Here is a 16,639-nt window from a genome sequence, read left to right as displayed (position 1 = left end):
GCAGTGTGTCTGTCTCCCTCGTGTGGCGAGACGCAGCACTGCAGTCCACTCTGTCACGCTGTCTTTGGTTGGCATAGCAAACTGTGTGGTTGAATAATGTTGTGTGGTCCTGCCTAGCTAAGGTGTCGAAATGTAGCTGAGAAACGCAGCAAAAAATTCTAATCTACTATTGCATGGAAGTTCTCTGGTTATTTGACCCACTGTAATTCTTAGGAGAGGTTGTATGATGAAATGCATTGGCCATGTACGTATGTAATGTAAGATGACTTGTATACTTGTTCCAACTGTTTGTCTTATTTTTTATTACTTCACATGTCTGTGTGGTGAAATATTTCAATTTTTTGTATACTAAATACAAATGTATATGTAAGTTACTCTGCTCTTTGTCATGGTTTATTCTCCACTACACTACATTACATTACACACTATACTACACTACACTACACTACATTACACACTATACTACACTACACTACACTATACTACACTACATTACACACTATATTACACTACACTACATTACATTACACACTATACTACACTACATTACACACTATACTACACTACATTACACACTATACTACACTACATTACACACTATACTACACTACATTACACACTATACTACACTACACTACATTACACACTATACTACACTACACTATACTACACTACACTACACTACACTACACTACATTACACACTATACTACTGTATGCTATACTACATTCTATACTATACTATACTATACTATATAACATACTATACTACACTACACTACATTAGACACTATACTACTGTATGCTATACTACATTCTATACTATACTATACTATATAACATACTATACTACACTATACTACACTACATTACACACTAAACTATACTACACTATACTATGCTATACTATATTCTATACTATACTATATAACATACTACACTACACTACATTACACACTATACTACACTACACTACATTACACACTATACTACACTACACTATACTATGCTATACTACATTCTATACTATACTATATAACATACTATACTACACTATATTATGCTATACTACATTCTATACTATACTATATTACATTCTATACTATACTATGCTATACTATACTACACTACAATAGACTATACTACACTACACTACATTACACACTATACTACACTACACTATACTATGTTATACTACATTCTATACTATACTATATAACATACTACACTACACTACATTACACACTATACTACACTACACTATACTATGCTATACTACATTCTATACTATACTATATAACATACTACACTACACTACATTACACACTATACTACACTATACTATGCTATACTACATTCTATACTATACTATATAACATACTACACTACACTACATTACACACTATACTACACTATACTATGCTATACTACATTCTATACTATACTATATAACATACTATACTACACTATATTATGCTATACTACATTCTATACTATACTATATTACATTCTATACTATACTATGCTATACTATACTACACTACAATAGACTATACTACACTACACTACATTACACACTATACTACACTACACTATACTATGTTATACTACATTCTATACTATACTATATAACATACTACACTACACTACATTACACACTATACTACACTACACTATACTATGCTATACTACATTCTATACTATACTATATAACATACTACACTACACTACATTACACACTATACTACACTATACTATGCTATACTACATTCTATACTATACTATATAACATACTATACTACACTATATTATGCTATACTACATTCTATACTATACTATATTACATTCTATACTATACTATGCTATACTATACTACACTACAATAGACTATACTACACTACACTCTAATGCACTACACTATATTACCTACATTACACTATACTACACTATACTACTTCTCTTTAAACATGAAGAGTTACAATACAGGCATACAAAGACAGACATACACAGATAGAACTATGACTGCTCAGTAATGAAATCAAACTGAGCAAATACAATTCAATAAAGGAGGAAATGGTCATTGTTGCTTTTAGTAGAATGTTTCACATTAACAGTACTGGAAGGAAGAACAATAATTGGTAGATTACAGCTTAATTTAGATAGATGTGTCCTTTACAGAGGAGGCCATTAGTCCATTTAAAGAATAGTCAACCAACAAAAGATGAATCATCTCCTATTTTAATCATTCTTTGAACAACATGACTAGTGTAAAATGACTCTCTAGTTCAACTTCTTCAATGAAGTGGTTTCCTGCCTTTCTTTGCCTTGTGTGATGTTAAAATGAATATTTGTGTTTTAGACAGTTAGATAACTGAAGCAATGTGAAGACATCACCTGTGACTTTAGAAAATTGTAACATTTAGACTTTTTCCTAACAAGTAAATGTTTCATCTTGCAGCTTCCTGTTTGGAGGTTAAAGGAGTGCTTAAGGGTAATATCAATGAGATGATATTCTCCACATATAATTACAACAAGAGAGAACTTGTGTTTAAGTCTTAACCCACTGTCAGATTTATGAAGCCTTTATTTTATTTATGAAAACAAAACAAGCATTTTAGTGATGTTTCTCCATCCAGACAACATAAGACCAGGAGGATCTTATCTTACTCCTAAATACAAATACAAGTTCTCAGCTAAATGTTCCCAGATAAGAGCTGCTGAGAGCTGAAAGAATTCCAAAGCTAAGAGAAGGTTGACCCTGTTGCTATGGATGACATCATGCTTCATGAATGAATGAATGTAATCATTGTGTCTACAGTGATTGGCTGACAGGTGACAGGTCTAAATGAGAGAATGTGAAGTGAAACATTAATCATTATACTGCAGGTCAAGTCAAATAAGTTCAAATAAAAGGAAATTTAAATGACATGAAATTACAATTCAATTAAATCATTATTTCAAATCAAACCACATTCATTTCAATTAAAATAAATGAAATAAAGTGAATTTAGATTTAATTCATTACAATTAAATACAATTCAATAATTACATTTAATTTAAATGATTAAATTATATAGAAAATTACATGAAAAATGAATAAATTATATGTACCAAATCAAATGATAAAGATGAGGAATTAAATTAAGATTAAGGATCTTTTATTGTGGACACTGTTGTTTAATGGTATCCAAAAATTTCAGTCTAACTTTAATGCAGTTTGCTTGAAACAAACTATTAAAATAGGTCACACTGGCTATCTGCAGGTTACCTCAGTCTGTGGACTCTGATCAAAGCAAACATAGTTCTACTGATTTGTTTTGTAGTCAGAAACAAACTCCAGTTAAATTAAACCTAAATTAAATCCGGACATTGTTTACTAGAAAGAACAGTATTAACAGTGAAATACATCTAGCAATAATAAATGACAGCACCTTAAGACTCAGGCTTTACCAACAATGCATATATTCTAAAATAAACCTGTTTACCATCACTGCACAGGTTGTTCCTAACCTCACCTGCAGGCATATTACTCCCTGTGTAAACTTTACTGACACTATTCAAAATGCTTTCCAATAAATGGCAAAGACAAGTGGAGAAAAATGCAAATAACACAACAAAACTACACTCTGGTTGTGCAGTGTGTGAGTTTATTGAGTGAATAACAGTCATGAGACAGGAGCTCTGAACAGATGGGCGGCGTGCTGAGGACACTGTTGGTTAACAGCTCAGGAAGCCTCCGTCCACTGGCAGACTGACTCCGTTTGTCATGTTGCTCTTATCACTCAGCAGGAATAAAATACTGTTCACCACGTCTTCCACCTCTGCACGCACGCACACACACACACACACACACACACACACACACACACAGGGATGTCAGTTAACACCTACAGCAGGTTAGCAAGTTTAGAAAGTGTGTGTGTGTGTGTGTGTGTGTGTGTGTGTGTGTGTGTGTGTGTGTGTGTGTGTGTGTGTGTGTGTGTGTACACTGCATGAGATGTGATTTTGCCTTCAAAATCCAGACACTGTACGTGCACAAGAACTAAACTGACATGTTATACCCACGCTGGTAAAAAGATATGATTGCACTCTGTAGCTCTGCCTCCAGATAACGGCTGTCAAAGAAAACCATGAAGAGAATTGATGGCGATGGCTTGGTGCAACAATGACCAAGTACATGCTAGACGTCAGTGCAGAGAGGACACAGCTTTTAAAAGAGGACACAACGAGGCCCACCCAAGTCCACAAAACATATAGACCGGAGAGGCAGGCAAGGGGTGAACAGCTGGTCCATTGTTCCACAACAGGGATGGAATCCACATTCCTGAATCTGAATCAACCTTCAGCCTCCTTTTCAGCACCCTGATATGAACTCCCTGAGGAGGCTGAGCAGTGCGAGCCCACCCTATAGGTCCCTATACAAAGCGGTTGTACTGGGCTTAAGTGCTGAAACCATTTCAACAAACAGCAGTTTTTCCAGCATCTAGTCTTTGTGTGCATCCTCTCAGGCTGTAGTGCAGGTTAGCAGTCAGTGAGCACAGGTTTTAGCACAATAGAAACAAACCTGGAAGTAAGAAGACTTAAAAGGAGTCACTGTTCTCAATAGTTTGTAAAAGAAACATTTTGGGGCGTGCAGGTGGTCGAGCGGTTAGAGCACATGCCACATACGCAGCCGACCCCGGTTTTGGCAGAGCTGTTGTAATGGATTGTATTATATTGCACAGGTGTTCTTAATAAAGTGCTCAACTGTGTGCTGTATATAATATAAAGATAGAATGAATTTCTGCGGACCAAAATGCTGATAGCTATTTAATTAGTGTTTGTGTCTTTGTATGATTTTTTTTTAGTGCTACCTATACTGAGCTTATTGTTAAAGAGCACCATAAATAAATAACAGAGCCAGGCTAGCTGCTTCCCTGTTCTCTGTCTTTGTGCTAAGCTAAGCTAACCAGCAGCTGGTTGCACCTGCATATTAACTCTCAGGGAGAAAGTGGATAAGCATATTTCCCATGTATTACAGAATGGAAGAATAAAAATGAATGAATGTATTTATCTTGTGCCGTGTGTGACAGACCTGCAAAGCGACCCAGGGGGATGCGGGACTTCATGCCCTTGGCTTTTTCGGGGTCACTCCAGCCTATGCGACCCATCTCAGTCATCACCACCGTGGGGTTCACACTGTTCACCCGAATCTGAGCAGAACACAACACTGAAACAGTCACTTAAAACAATTACAACATTCAAACAGTGACAGCGCTGATAAGATCCATTCTGTTAAACATTCCATCACTTTAAGATGATTTAACAGAGGAAACAGACACACTAATTGACACATTGATTGTTTAATATTCAGTTCTACATAACTCCATTAATTCTATTAAAAATATAATCTATTATTATTCGTATTATTCAAAGTATTAACAGTAACAGGTTTGATAAGACAGGATGATGTTTACTATCAAAGGAAGTTCCCTCTCTATCTGACCTGATGGGGTCCCAGCTCCAGGGCCATGACTTTAGTCAGCATGTCCAGTGCTGCTTTAGTGGCACCTAAAGGAGATGAAGACATAGACAAAAGGACAGGATCATCATCATCATCATTTTTATTCAGGCACTGGAGAAACTTTTCTCATGTGTGAAACTTCCCTCTTGGCTTTGTGAACGCTAGTTTGACTGTTTTCATGTGTGAATGAAGGTGTGGGCTGATGAATTGTCATCATGTGAATAAAGTATGGAACATCAGTGGAGGCAGATCAAACTAAGTGCCTGTCCTGAAACCTACACTTATATACTGATGATTCAAAATGCCTGTTGAGACATCATGAGAGGGAGTGTATCAGAGCTAGGGTTGGGTATCTTTCACATTTGAACTGATACCGGTACCGCTACCTGGTGTTCGGTATCGGTACTTAATGGTACTTCACTTCAGTACTTTACTCTGAATCTGTAATGCCTGAAGCTAAATCAAAATATCTCAACCATCTAGAAGGTTGGGTTCATTAACAGCTAGTAGGTTAGTCATCTGTAGGTGTAAAAGCTACCACTGTGGCAGCTATTGAAAGTAAGTCCTGAAGTCCTGAACACCAGTGTTATGTCTAAGTCTGTTCCCCCGTCGATATGAGTTCCTCCTTCTCCAATATAACCCCAACCAGTCTTCTTCTGGTGTGCTTTTAACTTTCACCTTAACCCCAACCAGCTCACCCTAACCATAACCTGACTTCAACCGCGGATGTGGTGTTATGAGAATCACCATTTTGAAAGAAGGGGGACATTATTTGAGAGGGGAACCAACTTCGACATAACACCGGCGGAGGAAAAGATCATGACAATATAAAGAGCTGTCACCTGAAGACCAGAATGAATACATGCACCATAATACTTTGATAATAATAATAATTAGTTTGAAGTTACTAAACATGCTCTGTGTCCATGCTAGTTTGATTTTCTGCATCTGTTTTTTTTATGTGCATTGATATGCTGCATTTCTCCCGTCCCTTCTTACCTCAGCCTATATTATATCGTTTATTTCATTAGGCACATTGCAGGATTTTTATTGACGTTGCTGCAATCCGCCTATGGCACTAGGAGACACAATAACAATAATGATAATAATAATGCTAGAAATAAGAATAATCTCCTTTACAGGAGATTAAGGTCACACATCAACATAAAATTGGATTATTTCTTCATCATCATTCTTCATCATCATTCTTCTGCCGTTCTAATGGACAAAAGGTTATAGATATTTACTTTGTAGAAATATTCTGTTTTTTAAATGATATGTTGGTTTTCAGAGATGGGTCTACACATTTGTGTTATTGTGTAGTTTGGCTGCTTTGTTATAATCAACCTGCATCTGGACATAGTGAGGCTCTCTCAGGTCAGTAGCTGCTGGTGTTCATACTGTTAGAAAGCGTCTCTCTATGTAATATCAAATGGAAACAAAAACAGATGGAAAATATCACAGACGCATGAATCACAGAGAGCAACAAAAAACTCCCACGTGAAATGGAGAAGCTTATCATAGGCGACATTAATGTGTAATAAGGGAACTGAGGTCTGTATGACTGCGGCGGCCGTCGGAGGTGTAAATGCTCAGAAATGGTTTGTGTATTATTTTAAGCATCTTATGGGCTTCAGAAAACATCAAAGATACATATTTAGGAAAAGTGACCGACTGACAGGCTTGAGTTATTAACATTATAAAAACTCAAACCGTTCTAGTGTTAAAGAGACAACATTCCACTCAGGCATGAGCCCAGCTCGTGTGTTCCACTCCAGAATGATGCGCGTGAATGTACCGAAACTTGGCACCGTTTGATTTGACGTGAACCAATACTCTGTAGTACCCAACCCTGAGCACAGTGGGACACACCTGGTTAAAGAGGCTATTCAGTGCCTTCAATAGAAGGATATTATTAATTGACATTAAGACAAACTTCTATGGAGGTTCTGTCACAACCTCTGTGCTGTTGGACAGGAGTAATACATTCACACTGAATCCAACATGTCATCAGCTTCAACTTCTTTATGTCTCATGATTACTGACACCCCAAAACGTATCCTGCACTGTCTAATACTGACACTTTCACCCTGCTATTCATTGTTTCTTTTGGTACCCGACTACTGTTTTAAGACAGACTTGAAAACCTGTGAAACTGCTGAGTGCTTTAATAATAAGAAGACTGGAATGGAGTATGGCACCACATGTGACAGTCAGTTAAAAAGTAAAGACCTTGGCCAAGAGACTGAATGAGCAGCAAAAACTAGTCACAGCAGCCACTGGGAAGAAGTCAAAGGTCATTGCAAAGGAGTCAATAGATGACCAGGGAAAGCTCAAGGAGAAGATTCACATCTAGAAACTGTCTGTAAACAGAGGCACAAACTGCATTTGCTTATAAAGATTATGAGATATGGTTGAAATCTCCAGAAAAAGCTAGAAAGTGGAGCAGGTGAATGTTGGCACACAGCTGTTCCTCTGTTACTTACAGTAGACAGTGTGATCTCTGAGAGCACACTGTGACGCCTGGCTGGACACGTTGACCACGGAGCCTCCTGATCCTCTGGCCTTCATACCACCTGCCACAATCTGACAAAGAACTTTGTGTGATCAGCAAACGTCAAGAATACACAACATGCGGGTGTAGTGATATGATTATGGTTACATTATTTTACCTGGGACACATGCAGCACAGCTTTCACATTCACATTGAATGACCTGGAGATGAAAGACACCTTAGGACAGAGTTGTTTAGGATTTATTTCATCCTGTCTCAGGCCTCAGTGAAGACAGCTTAGCAAACAATGCTAACCATTCATTGTACTGAGGGGTGCAGGTGTGTATATTATATTTGTCTTACTGATCAAACTGGTCGGGTGTGACCTCCAGAAACGGCTGCAGGTTGGCGCAGGCGGCATTATTCACCAGCAGATCAATGGGACCAATGTCCTTCAGGGAAGCCTCTGTGGCCCCCCAGTCTGCCAGGTCCACACACACCGGGGTGATGGAGGGACACTGTGAGAGGATGCCATAGCCACACAGGTGGAGATAATAGTTTGGATTATATAGACTTTGATAGACAAGCAGTATTGATCCATTCTACAGTGATCATGTGGAGTCACACACAATCATTTCCTGTCAGCAGTAGTCCTGTTGTTGTGTGTGTGTGTGTGTGTGTGTGTGTGTGTGTGTGTGTGTGTGTGTGTGTGTGTGTGTGTGTGTGTGTGTGTGTGTGTGTGTGTGTGTGCGCGCGCATGTTTTTATTTACAATATGAACTCAGGTATATTATCATTTGACACCATTATTACTTTGTACATAATGTTACTATATTTTTACTATTTTTTTTTTAATACCAATGTTGTTTGTTTTATTGTTTGTGTACTTACTTAGTATTTATTGTTCTTTATTCTTTTTTATTGATGATCTTCTATTTTCTTACTGTCCACTTGCTGCTGCAATAATGTTAATTACCCACTGTGGGACTAATAAAGGAATATCTTATCTTATCTTAATCACTTGTAGAAAATCTCTCTCGTTCAAGCATGTGATAGCTGACTGTTTAGGCATTGGGACAAACATGCAGGGACACATGATGAGGATATACAGAGGTTCAACATATTTGTGAAAACCTCTTCAAGCTGATTCATGCAGTGTTTAAGTACACCGAAGAGGAGGAGGAGGAGGAGGAGGAGAGACAACAATAGAGGAAGAATATGAGCAGAGCAGTGGGGTTTAGAGTAAAGTTGACACCTCAGATGATAATGAGTGGAGAGATGGAATGACAGATCAAACAGAGGAGGGGGTGCAGGGGTCAGAGGTCAGGTACAGAGACCCTTCAGATGGGTTATTGTGTGTGTGTGTGTGTGTGTGTGTGTGTACCTCCTGCACCAGACTGCTCAGGTCGGCCTGCGTGCGCGTGACCGCCGTGACCTTTGCCCCGCAGCGTGCCAGAGCCAGAGCCGTAGCCCTGCCGATCCCTGCCGCACAAAACATCCATAAACACAAAGACTTATTACAGAGCGGAGCTGCTGCTGTGACACCAGAGCTGACACACACACACACACACACTCACACACACATTCCACACATGTCTCACGCTTTGCCACACTGCATTCCAGGAACAAAGCGTTTTTATTCCATTTTCTCACTGCGTTGGACTGTGTTGATCTTAGTTTGGGGGATGAGTGCGATCGTCTCTTCTTCATGAGTGAGGCTCAAGATGAACGATTAACTGGATTCTGTTGTTCAATAATACATTCTGGATGATTAAAGACATTTTGTAGGTTATAAAAATGTTTATTTTCTATTTCAATCGCCACATTTTTAATTAAATCGATTCATTTAAATGATTAGGATTGTATCACAACTTATTTACCCATCAAAATGCAGCATGGAGTATTAAAAACCATCAAGCATTTAAACTTGACTAAACTTGCCTACATATTTAAAAAGGCTTTAATTTTGGTGTTATGTTATTATCCCATTTGTTTTAAATATCTATTATGAATATCTCAGATTCATAATCTTGTTTACTTATTTATTGATTGAATAAAACTAAATGATTCCAATTTATATTATCTAGTATTTACTGTCATTTATTCAACTGCTGACATTCAGACAACATGTAACATTTCATAACATGATGGAGAGGATCCTGTATCATTTGATTTATTTGTTTAATTAGGTTGAAATTAAACAAATACAAACAAATGATCTAATAGGCTTAAGAGTCTAGTAGGTTTATTGATTACTTCAACCTAAATAATATACAAACATAAATATAAAAGAAAGACCTTTAAATTATAAGTAAGTTTTGATCCCTATTTATAATAAATGGGATAATAAAACCAAAATGAAATATGTTGGCACAAAGAATGTTTAACCCAATGAGAATAGTAGTTGTATCTGATTGAGAATTGACCTCTGCATGTCAGATTATTGTGTAGTTGAGTCAGAGTGAATCTGAGAGTTAGTTTCAAAATAAGACCTGGAATAGTTCCCTCTTTATTTATCTTATTTGTTTGTAATTGTATTTCATACTTAAAGTCAATATTTAGAAAAAGTTCATCAAAAATGAGAAGCTGAGTTTCTTGCAATAAAGGAGCTGATGAGGAGTGAAGATGTGAAAGAAAGATTCTGTGTGTAATTATGTGGAATAATAGTGAGCCAAGAACAGAGCGCTGAGCACTCCACACTACAATATCACTGTGAGAATGACAGAAAAACATATCACTGTACTTATTATCATGATTCATTGTATCAAATGGTTTTGATAGATCAAGAAATATGATACAAGTAGTGTTGCTGATATTTGATCTGTCAGGTGAAGCAAAGCCATGTACGTACAGTTTGATTTTCTCACAAAAGCCATACTAATGTTTATAAAAGACTTTTATTTACATTTTTTCAAGTATTTTGGAGGAACATGGTAAAAATTGGTCTCCAATGAGAAACACAACACCCGTCCACCACATAACAATTCATTGACTCTGAGTTTATATAGAATATAAATGATATATGGCCAACAAATGTAATTGAAGTCAGCTGAGGTCTTAGATTTACACAGTTTACTGCAAGACAACTAAGTGGAAGTTAACTGGTGAGGAGATGAGAATAACAGACAGTGTTCTGTATTTGAGAAGTTACATTTATATAGAAAACACACACACACACACACACACACACACACACACACACACACACACACACACACACACACACACACACACACACACACACACACACACTTACTACTAATTACTACAATTTGAATATTTAAATTTTCGGTTGGGTGTGGGGGAATCTGACTGGAGCCATAGTACCCCACTTCCTACAGACTGTGGGGGTCCTGCAGTGTTCCCCTCAGCAGCCTGATGGTGTCACTGTTCACACTGAATATATCTGTGTATTTGTGTGTAGTTTTATTACCTTTTCCTGCTCCGGTAACCAGAGCTCGTTTGCCTGCGAATGAAATCTCCATGATCGGTGAGGTCCGAAGAATCAGCTGCAGAGACACACGGTGCGCGCGCGCGCACACACACACACACACACACACACACACACACACACACACACACACACACACACACACACACACACACACACACACACACACACAGTTAGTTCAGTGGAGAGAAGACATCGATCATGTGACTCTTTCCAGTCTGTTGTCCAGTCTGAACTACGACTTCCTGATCACTCGCTTAGGACTTCCAGACACACTGATATAATCACTGATAATAATAACTGTATTTATGGATGTATAGTAGATGGTGGAAGTGATCACCAGCAGTGCACACAGCTTCAGTCCGGGCAGCAGGCTGCAGGAAGTTCCGCTGGGCTCAAAGATGAATGTTGCACTGAGTTAATGTTCAAAAGATGTTTTTCTTCCAGGTCAGTCCTGCACTGTCACTGTGAACACGCACTATCCACTGTGGGTAGCTCTCAGTCTATCAATGCCACATTATAAACCCTGATCACATGAACAGCTGATCTAAACGGTGATCTTATATTTTCTCCCTCCCTCCCACTGCTATTCTTTATCCATACCTGTCATTTCTTCTTAATACAATACATTAGAATGAATGTTTGCTAGTGCTGATCACATCCCTTATAATAATAATAATAATAATAATAAACTTATATTATTATCTTTATACCAAACCAGGAGTTTAATGGTAAACAACAGCAAATGATTTAACCAGGACAAAATAAAATAAAATAAAATAAAATAAAACAATAATATAAGATTTTTAAAAAAAATACTGGAAGTAGACTAATAAACCAGATAAGACATGGTGGAAATAAGGCAGTGGGTTAGCATTGATGAAAGTGATTTAGAAGATGTCAGTGATTGTGCAGGTTTGGGTCTTCAGGCAGGGAGGTCCAGAGTTGAGGGGCCCTGACTGCAAAAGTCTGACTTGTATAGTAGCAATAACTCAGCAATATATCTACAGCAACTTAATTGTAGAAACAGTGACTGTGGATAAACAAACTTCACTGTTTTTATTGGTAGTGTTCGCGTTATTAGTAACTCCTCGTCAGCATCACTCTCCATTGTGTAGGTTTATGGTATATCTATGCTGGGATACTATCCAGCGAGGGGGCAGTTGGAAATCCAGTCATGCTGCTGTGATGAGATAAGGGAGAGGACAACCTTATCCTGCTAAATTATTTTAACCCCTTCAGTCCCAGTCGGTGGAAAGTCTTGTTATGCAGCCAACTCTGTTCAAACCCACAAAACTTCTGGTGCAAATTTTACAAACATACCAAATCTGTTGGGTACAATTTGTGGGTAAATGATGCATCAGGCACATAGAATATTTCCATTTGATGGCATGGTGCAGCACACAATCTTTGTTTATCTTAGTGGAAACCTGAGCTTCAGTGAGTTTGGTGGAAAAACTAAAAAATTGTAAATAAAGCAAAGAAAACCACATGTGGAAAACTTTCCTCACCCACATATCTCCCCACAATGATGATAACTGATGGGACTCAAAAGTGAAAAGGTTGTATTCTGTGGCTTACACAGCTCTCAGAACAGTCAGGAATGTTATGGCTGCCATTATGAAATATGAAATGTCTTATCCACCTGGGTGCATATGGTATGGTGCATGCATATGTAATTACAGTTACAAAAAAACCTTAAAATAAAAACTGTTGAGATGATCATGATAAGTTGAATGTGAAATGAACTTTTAACCAGGCACCCCCATTTTCATGTACAAGCGCGGAAATAATGTGCCCAAAATAAAAAGGTTAGTGTTCATAACCCAGATGTCATTTTAAAGGTAACTTTAACATTTTACAACAACAGGAAATCATAGAGTTTAAATGATCCTGATCCAAAGTTAGAGGCTAGAGTGGGTTGCACAGTTTTATTTAACAGGTTAACTTCTAACTTATATGTTGATTTTCTATGTGCTTCTCTCTCTCTCCTATTCTTCCTCTCTCTCCTCTCTACCCCAACCGGTCGAGGCAGATGTTCTCCCACTTTGAGCCTGGTTCTGAGGTTTCTTCCTGTTAAAATTGAGTTTTTTTCTTGCCACTGTCACCAAGTGTTGCTCATGTGGGAATGTTGGGTCTCTTTAAAATTAAACCCGAAGAGACGGTTTAGAACCTGCTTTGTTGTGATTTTGGTGCTATATAAATAAAGATTGATTGATTGATCTAAATCAAACTGCAAACTTTGTATTTGAATTGAATTGTCAAAATTATAATTGTGTTTAACTAGACAGATTTCTCAGAATCCCAAAGAATTATGGAAATGTTCATTTTCATTAGAAACAAGCTGAAATGTAAATTTATTGTAATGTAAAAAGTCCAGTTTGCAGATAAATTGTCAAGTTTTGTTTGCACTTTGTTTGCTTTAAAATTGAAGTTGGTGTGATTCATTTACAACTTACAATGAGAAAATTGACAAAACATAAGCACACGTCATTAGTATTACAAACACACACTCTACATCCACCCAGTTTATGATGCAGCACATGAGAGTCCCTCAGCACTAAATCACTGTTATTCTCTATCATTGTCAATAAATCACACATGTATCCCAGCATTCAGCTCAGTGAGCTTCCCTGCCTGTATAATAGCTTGAACTGATTACAGGTAGTCAGTTCTCTGGACTACATGTTTTTATATTCCAATTATAAATGATGTCATTAACCATATATATATATATAGTATAGTCTAAGTTATAAATGGTGTTCTGCTCAATGTTAGCAGTTCTATAATAAAACAGTCACACAGTCAAACACTTGATGATGCTGAAAGGTTTTATTCTTATGGAAACACAATAATACATCAGTGGTAAAGGCTTTACAAAAACACATCTCTCACTGTCTCAGCCACTGACCTGCAGTGACATACATGCTCTGGATTTTGGATTCTAGACTTGTGTGCAAAAAAAAAAAAAAAGGGAAAAAAAAAAGGTAGACTGGAGTTTTACACAAATACCTTTTACAGGCAGGAATACTGACAGTGGCTGGTGTAACATAAGTGGGAGGAGCCAAAGAACCTGTTTACCAGAGTACAAGTTAGCCAACTGGAACAACGTGAATTCCAAAGCAGGAGTGCTGGTCTGGATATAAAATAATGTCTGTTCATTTGTTTCCTTCATTTGCTAGTAAATTCTCAATTAGTAAGTTTTCACATAAGGCATCATAACTGAACCTACTTTTCTAACTTGAAATTTCTTACATTTTGAATCCAATGTTTCAAGCAACAAGCCAGAAACTGTGAGGCTGTACTTCAGCACAGCTGCACTTCAAGCAAAATACTTCTGTCAGCAAGCTCACAATGACAGGTTGAGCATTATTACCATGTTCATCAAAGCACAACTAAGGCTGATGGGAGGGTCATTAGTCATTCATGTTGTGGAAAACATGAATGTTGATACCAGATCCCATGGCAATACATCAAATATTTGTTGAGATATTTCACTGAAAACCACAAATACCAATCTCATGGTAGCTGAAGTCATTGTATCACCAAAAACAGTTAGGTTTATCCTCTGGAGATCATGAATATCTGTACAGAATGTCATGGCAACCCATCTAGTAGTTATTTCAGTCAGAACCAAAGTGGTGGACCAACAGAGGTTAGGGTTTATCATCTGAGAACCATGAATTGTATTCCAATACATGCAGTTGATGTTGAGATAAATGACTAGATAAGTGAAAACTTTGACCTGCTGGTGGCGCTAGATGAGGTCCTCCATCCTGTGGAGGCTACTGTAAGTTATTAGGATTCATACTTGGATCATGAGTGTTTGTACAAAACTTCAAGTGGTGCAACAGAGAAACATGACCATCCCTAGAGCAATGCAGCTAGTGTGGCTAATACAAATAAGACTGTAAAGCTGAAGTGTTCGTTATATCCAACAATACAAACATGCTGAAACAAGCAACAAACACTGATCATTTGCTGTACATGCAGCTGAAAAGATCACATTTCTAATGATGGTGAATGAACACACCATGGTTATACATCCAGCTGTTAGTTTACATGATGTCTCATTTGACCTGATGGTAGTGCCACACTAAAGCTCACTTATATGATTAGAGACCATCCTCTGGGGATCATAAATATCCATACCAAATTACACATTGATGTGGTTGAGATATCTTTGGCTCCACCCATTAAAATCTAACTCCAACAAACACATTATGTAAAGCTGCAACTACAACCTACACTAAAAAATAAGAGCAAACAAAAAAATGAACTTCACTCACATTTAAACAACAGTCAGTTACTGTACCAGACACACCTCCCCATTCCCCTTGGATGAGAAAGCGTGTCCAGACTTTTAACTGGTACTGTACATAAGATCAAAGTAGTGCAAAACCATGAACACAGGCCTGTTAGACAAAGGCTAATACAAAGAAAAGGAAAAGGTAACTGGCTGAGAATATGAAGGTGTCACAACAATTAAGACAGAGACTGAATCATTATACAAGGGTTCTCTGTCAATATCCCAACCATAATCTCTTTCTGCTCATATCAAACATCAATCTCACTTCAGCCATCTTACACTCTCTTAAAGTACCTCAAACATTACTAATTGGAAAAGGAGGACTTTAAATGGTGTGGATGTTTGGGCAGTAACAGAACACTATGGGCCTGAAGCGGGCCTACACTGGGCAGCACTAATATGCTGAGTAGTGTTTCAGCACTATTTTTCATAGACATGATCTCATTGGTAGAGCTATAGAACCACTGTATTTTGTTAATTATCAGGCAAACATTAATGTAATATTATAGCAATTCATAACCACACATAGCTTTAGATTTTAATTTGACGTGTTAAAACAGTGAATAGAGAGCGTATCTATTACAGCGTAGTTGCTCTTAGAAAGTCTTGCTTCACAGTGACCTACAATTCTTTCAACATACATTACTGTGCAAACATTTTAGGCACTTCAGATATTTAGATTATTATTCATAATGCAGTGTCATCAGAGGCATCTGATTGGTCCCAAATGTGTTCTGCAGTATAACAACAAGCCCAAACCTACAGCCATCATGGAGTCAGTCTGAGATTAGATGGACAACTGTGGCAACTTCTCCAAGATGGAGCAACAGACCTGCCGACTACCTGAACATCTGTGTGCAGATGTGTACCGATGAGAACTGCTG

At 37.6% G+C, this 16,639-nt stretch overlaps 1 protein-coding gene across 1 annotated transcript; it reads right to left on the bottom strand.

Moving 5' to 3' along the window:
- Positions 1–3,629: 3,629 nt before the first annotated feature.
- dcxr (dicarbonyl/L-xylulose reductase) lies at positions 3,630–11,893 on the bottom strand. The gene is made up of 9 exons (XM_062442381.1): positions 11,787–11,893; positions 11,429–11,504; positions 9,380–9,477; positions 8,360–8,514; positions 8,175–8,217; positions 7,989–8,088; positions 5,485–5,549; positions 5,074–5,191; positions 3,630–3,820 (listed from the first exon to the last, which is right to left on the bottom strand). Exons 2-9 carry the CDS (start codon positions 11,478–11,480, stop codon positions 3,717–3,719), a joined length of 735 nt encoding a protein of 244 aa, XP_062298365.1. The 5' UTR covers positions 11,481–11,504; positions 11,787–11,893; the 3' UTR covers positions 3,630–3,716.
- Between the last annotated feature and the right edge of the window lie 4,746 nt (positions 11,894–16,639).

Source organism: Scomber scombrus, chromosome 21, assembly GCF_963691925.1.
Source record: "Scomber scombrus chromosome 21, fScoSco1.1, whole genome shotgun sequence".
Lineage (NCBI taxonomy): Eukaryota > Metazoa > Chordata > Actinopteri > Scombriformes > Scombridae > Scomber > Scomber scombrus.
This window is presented reverse-complemented; position numbering and strand designations above follow the sequence as displayed.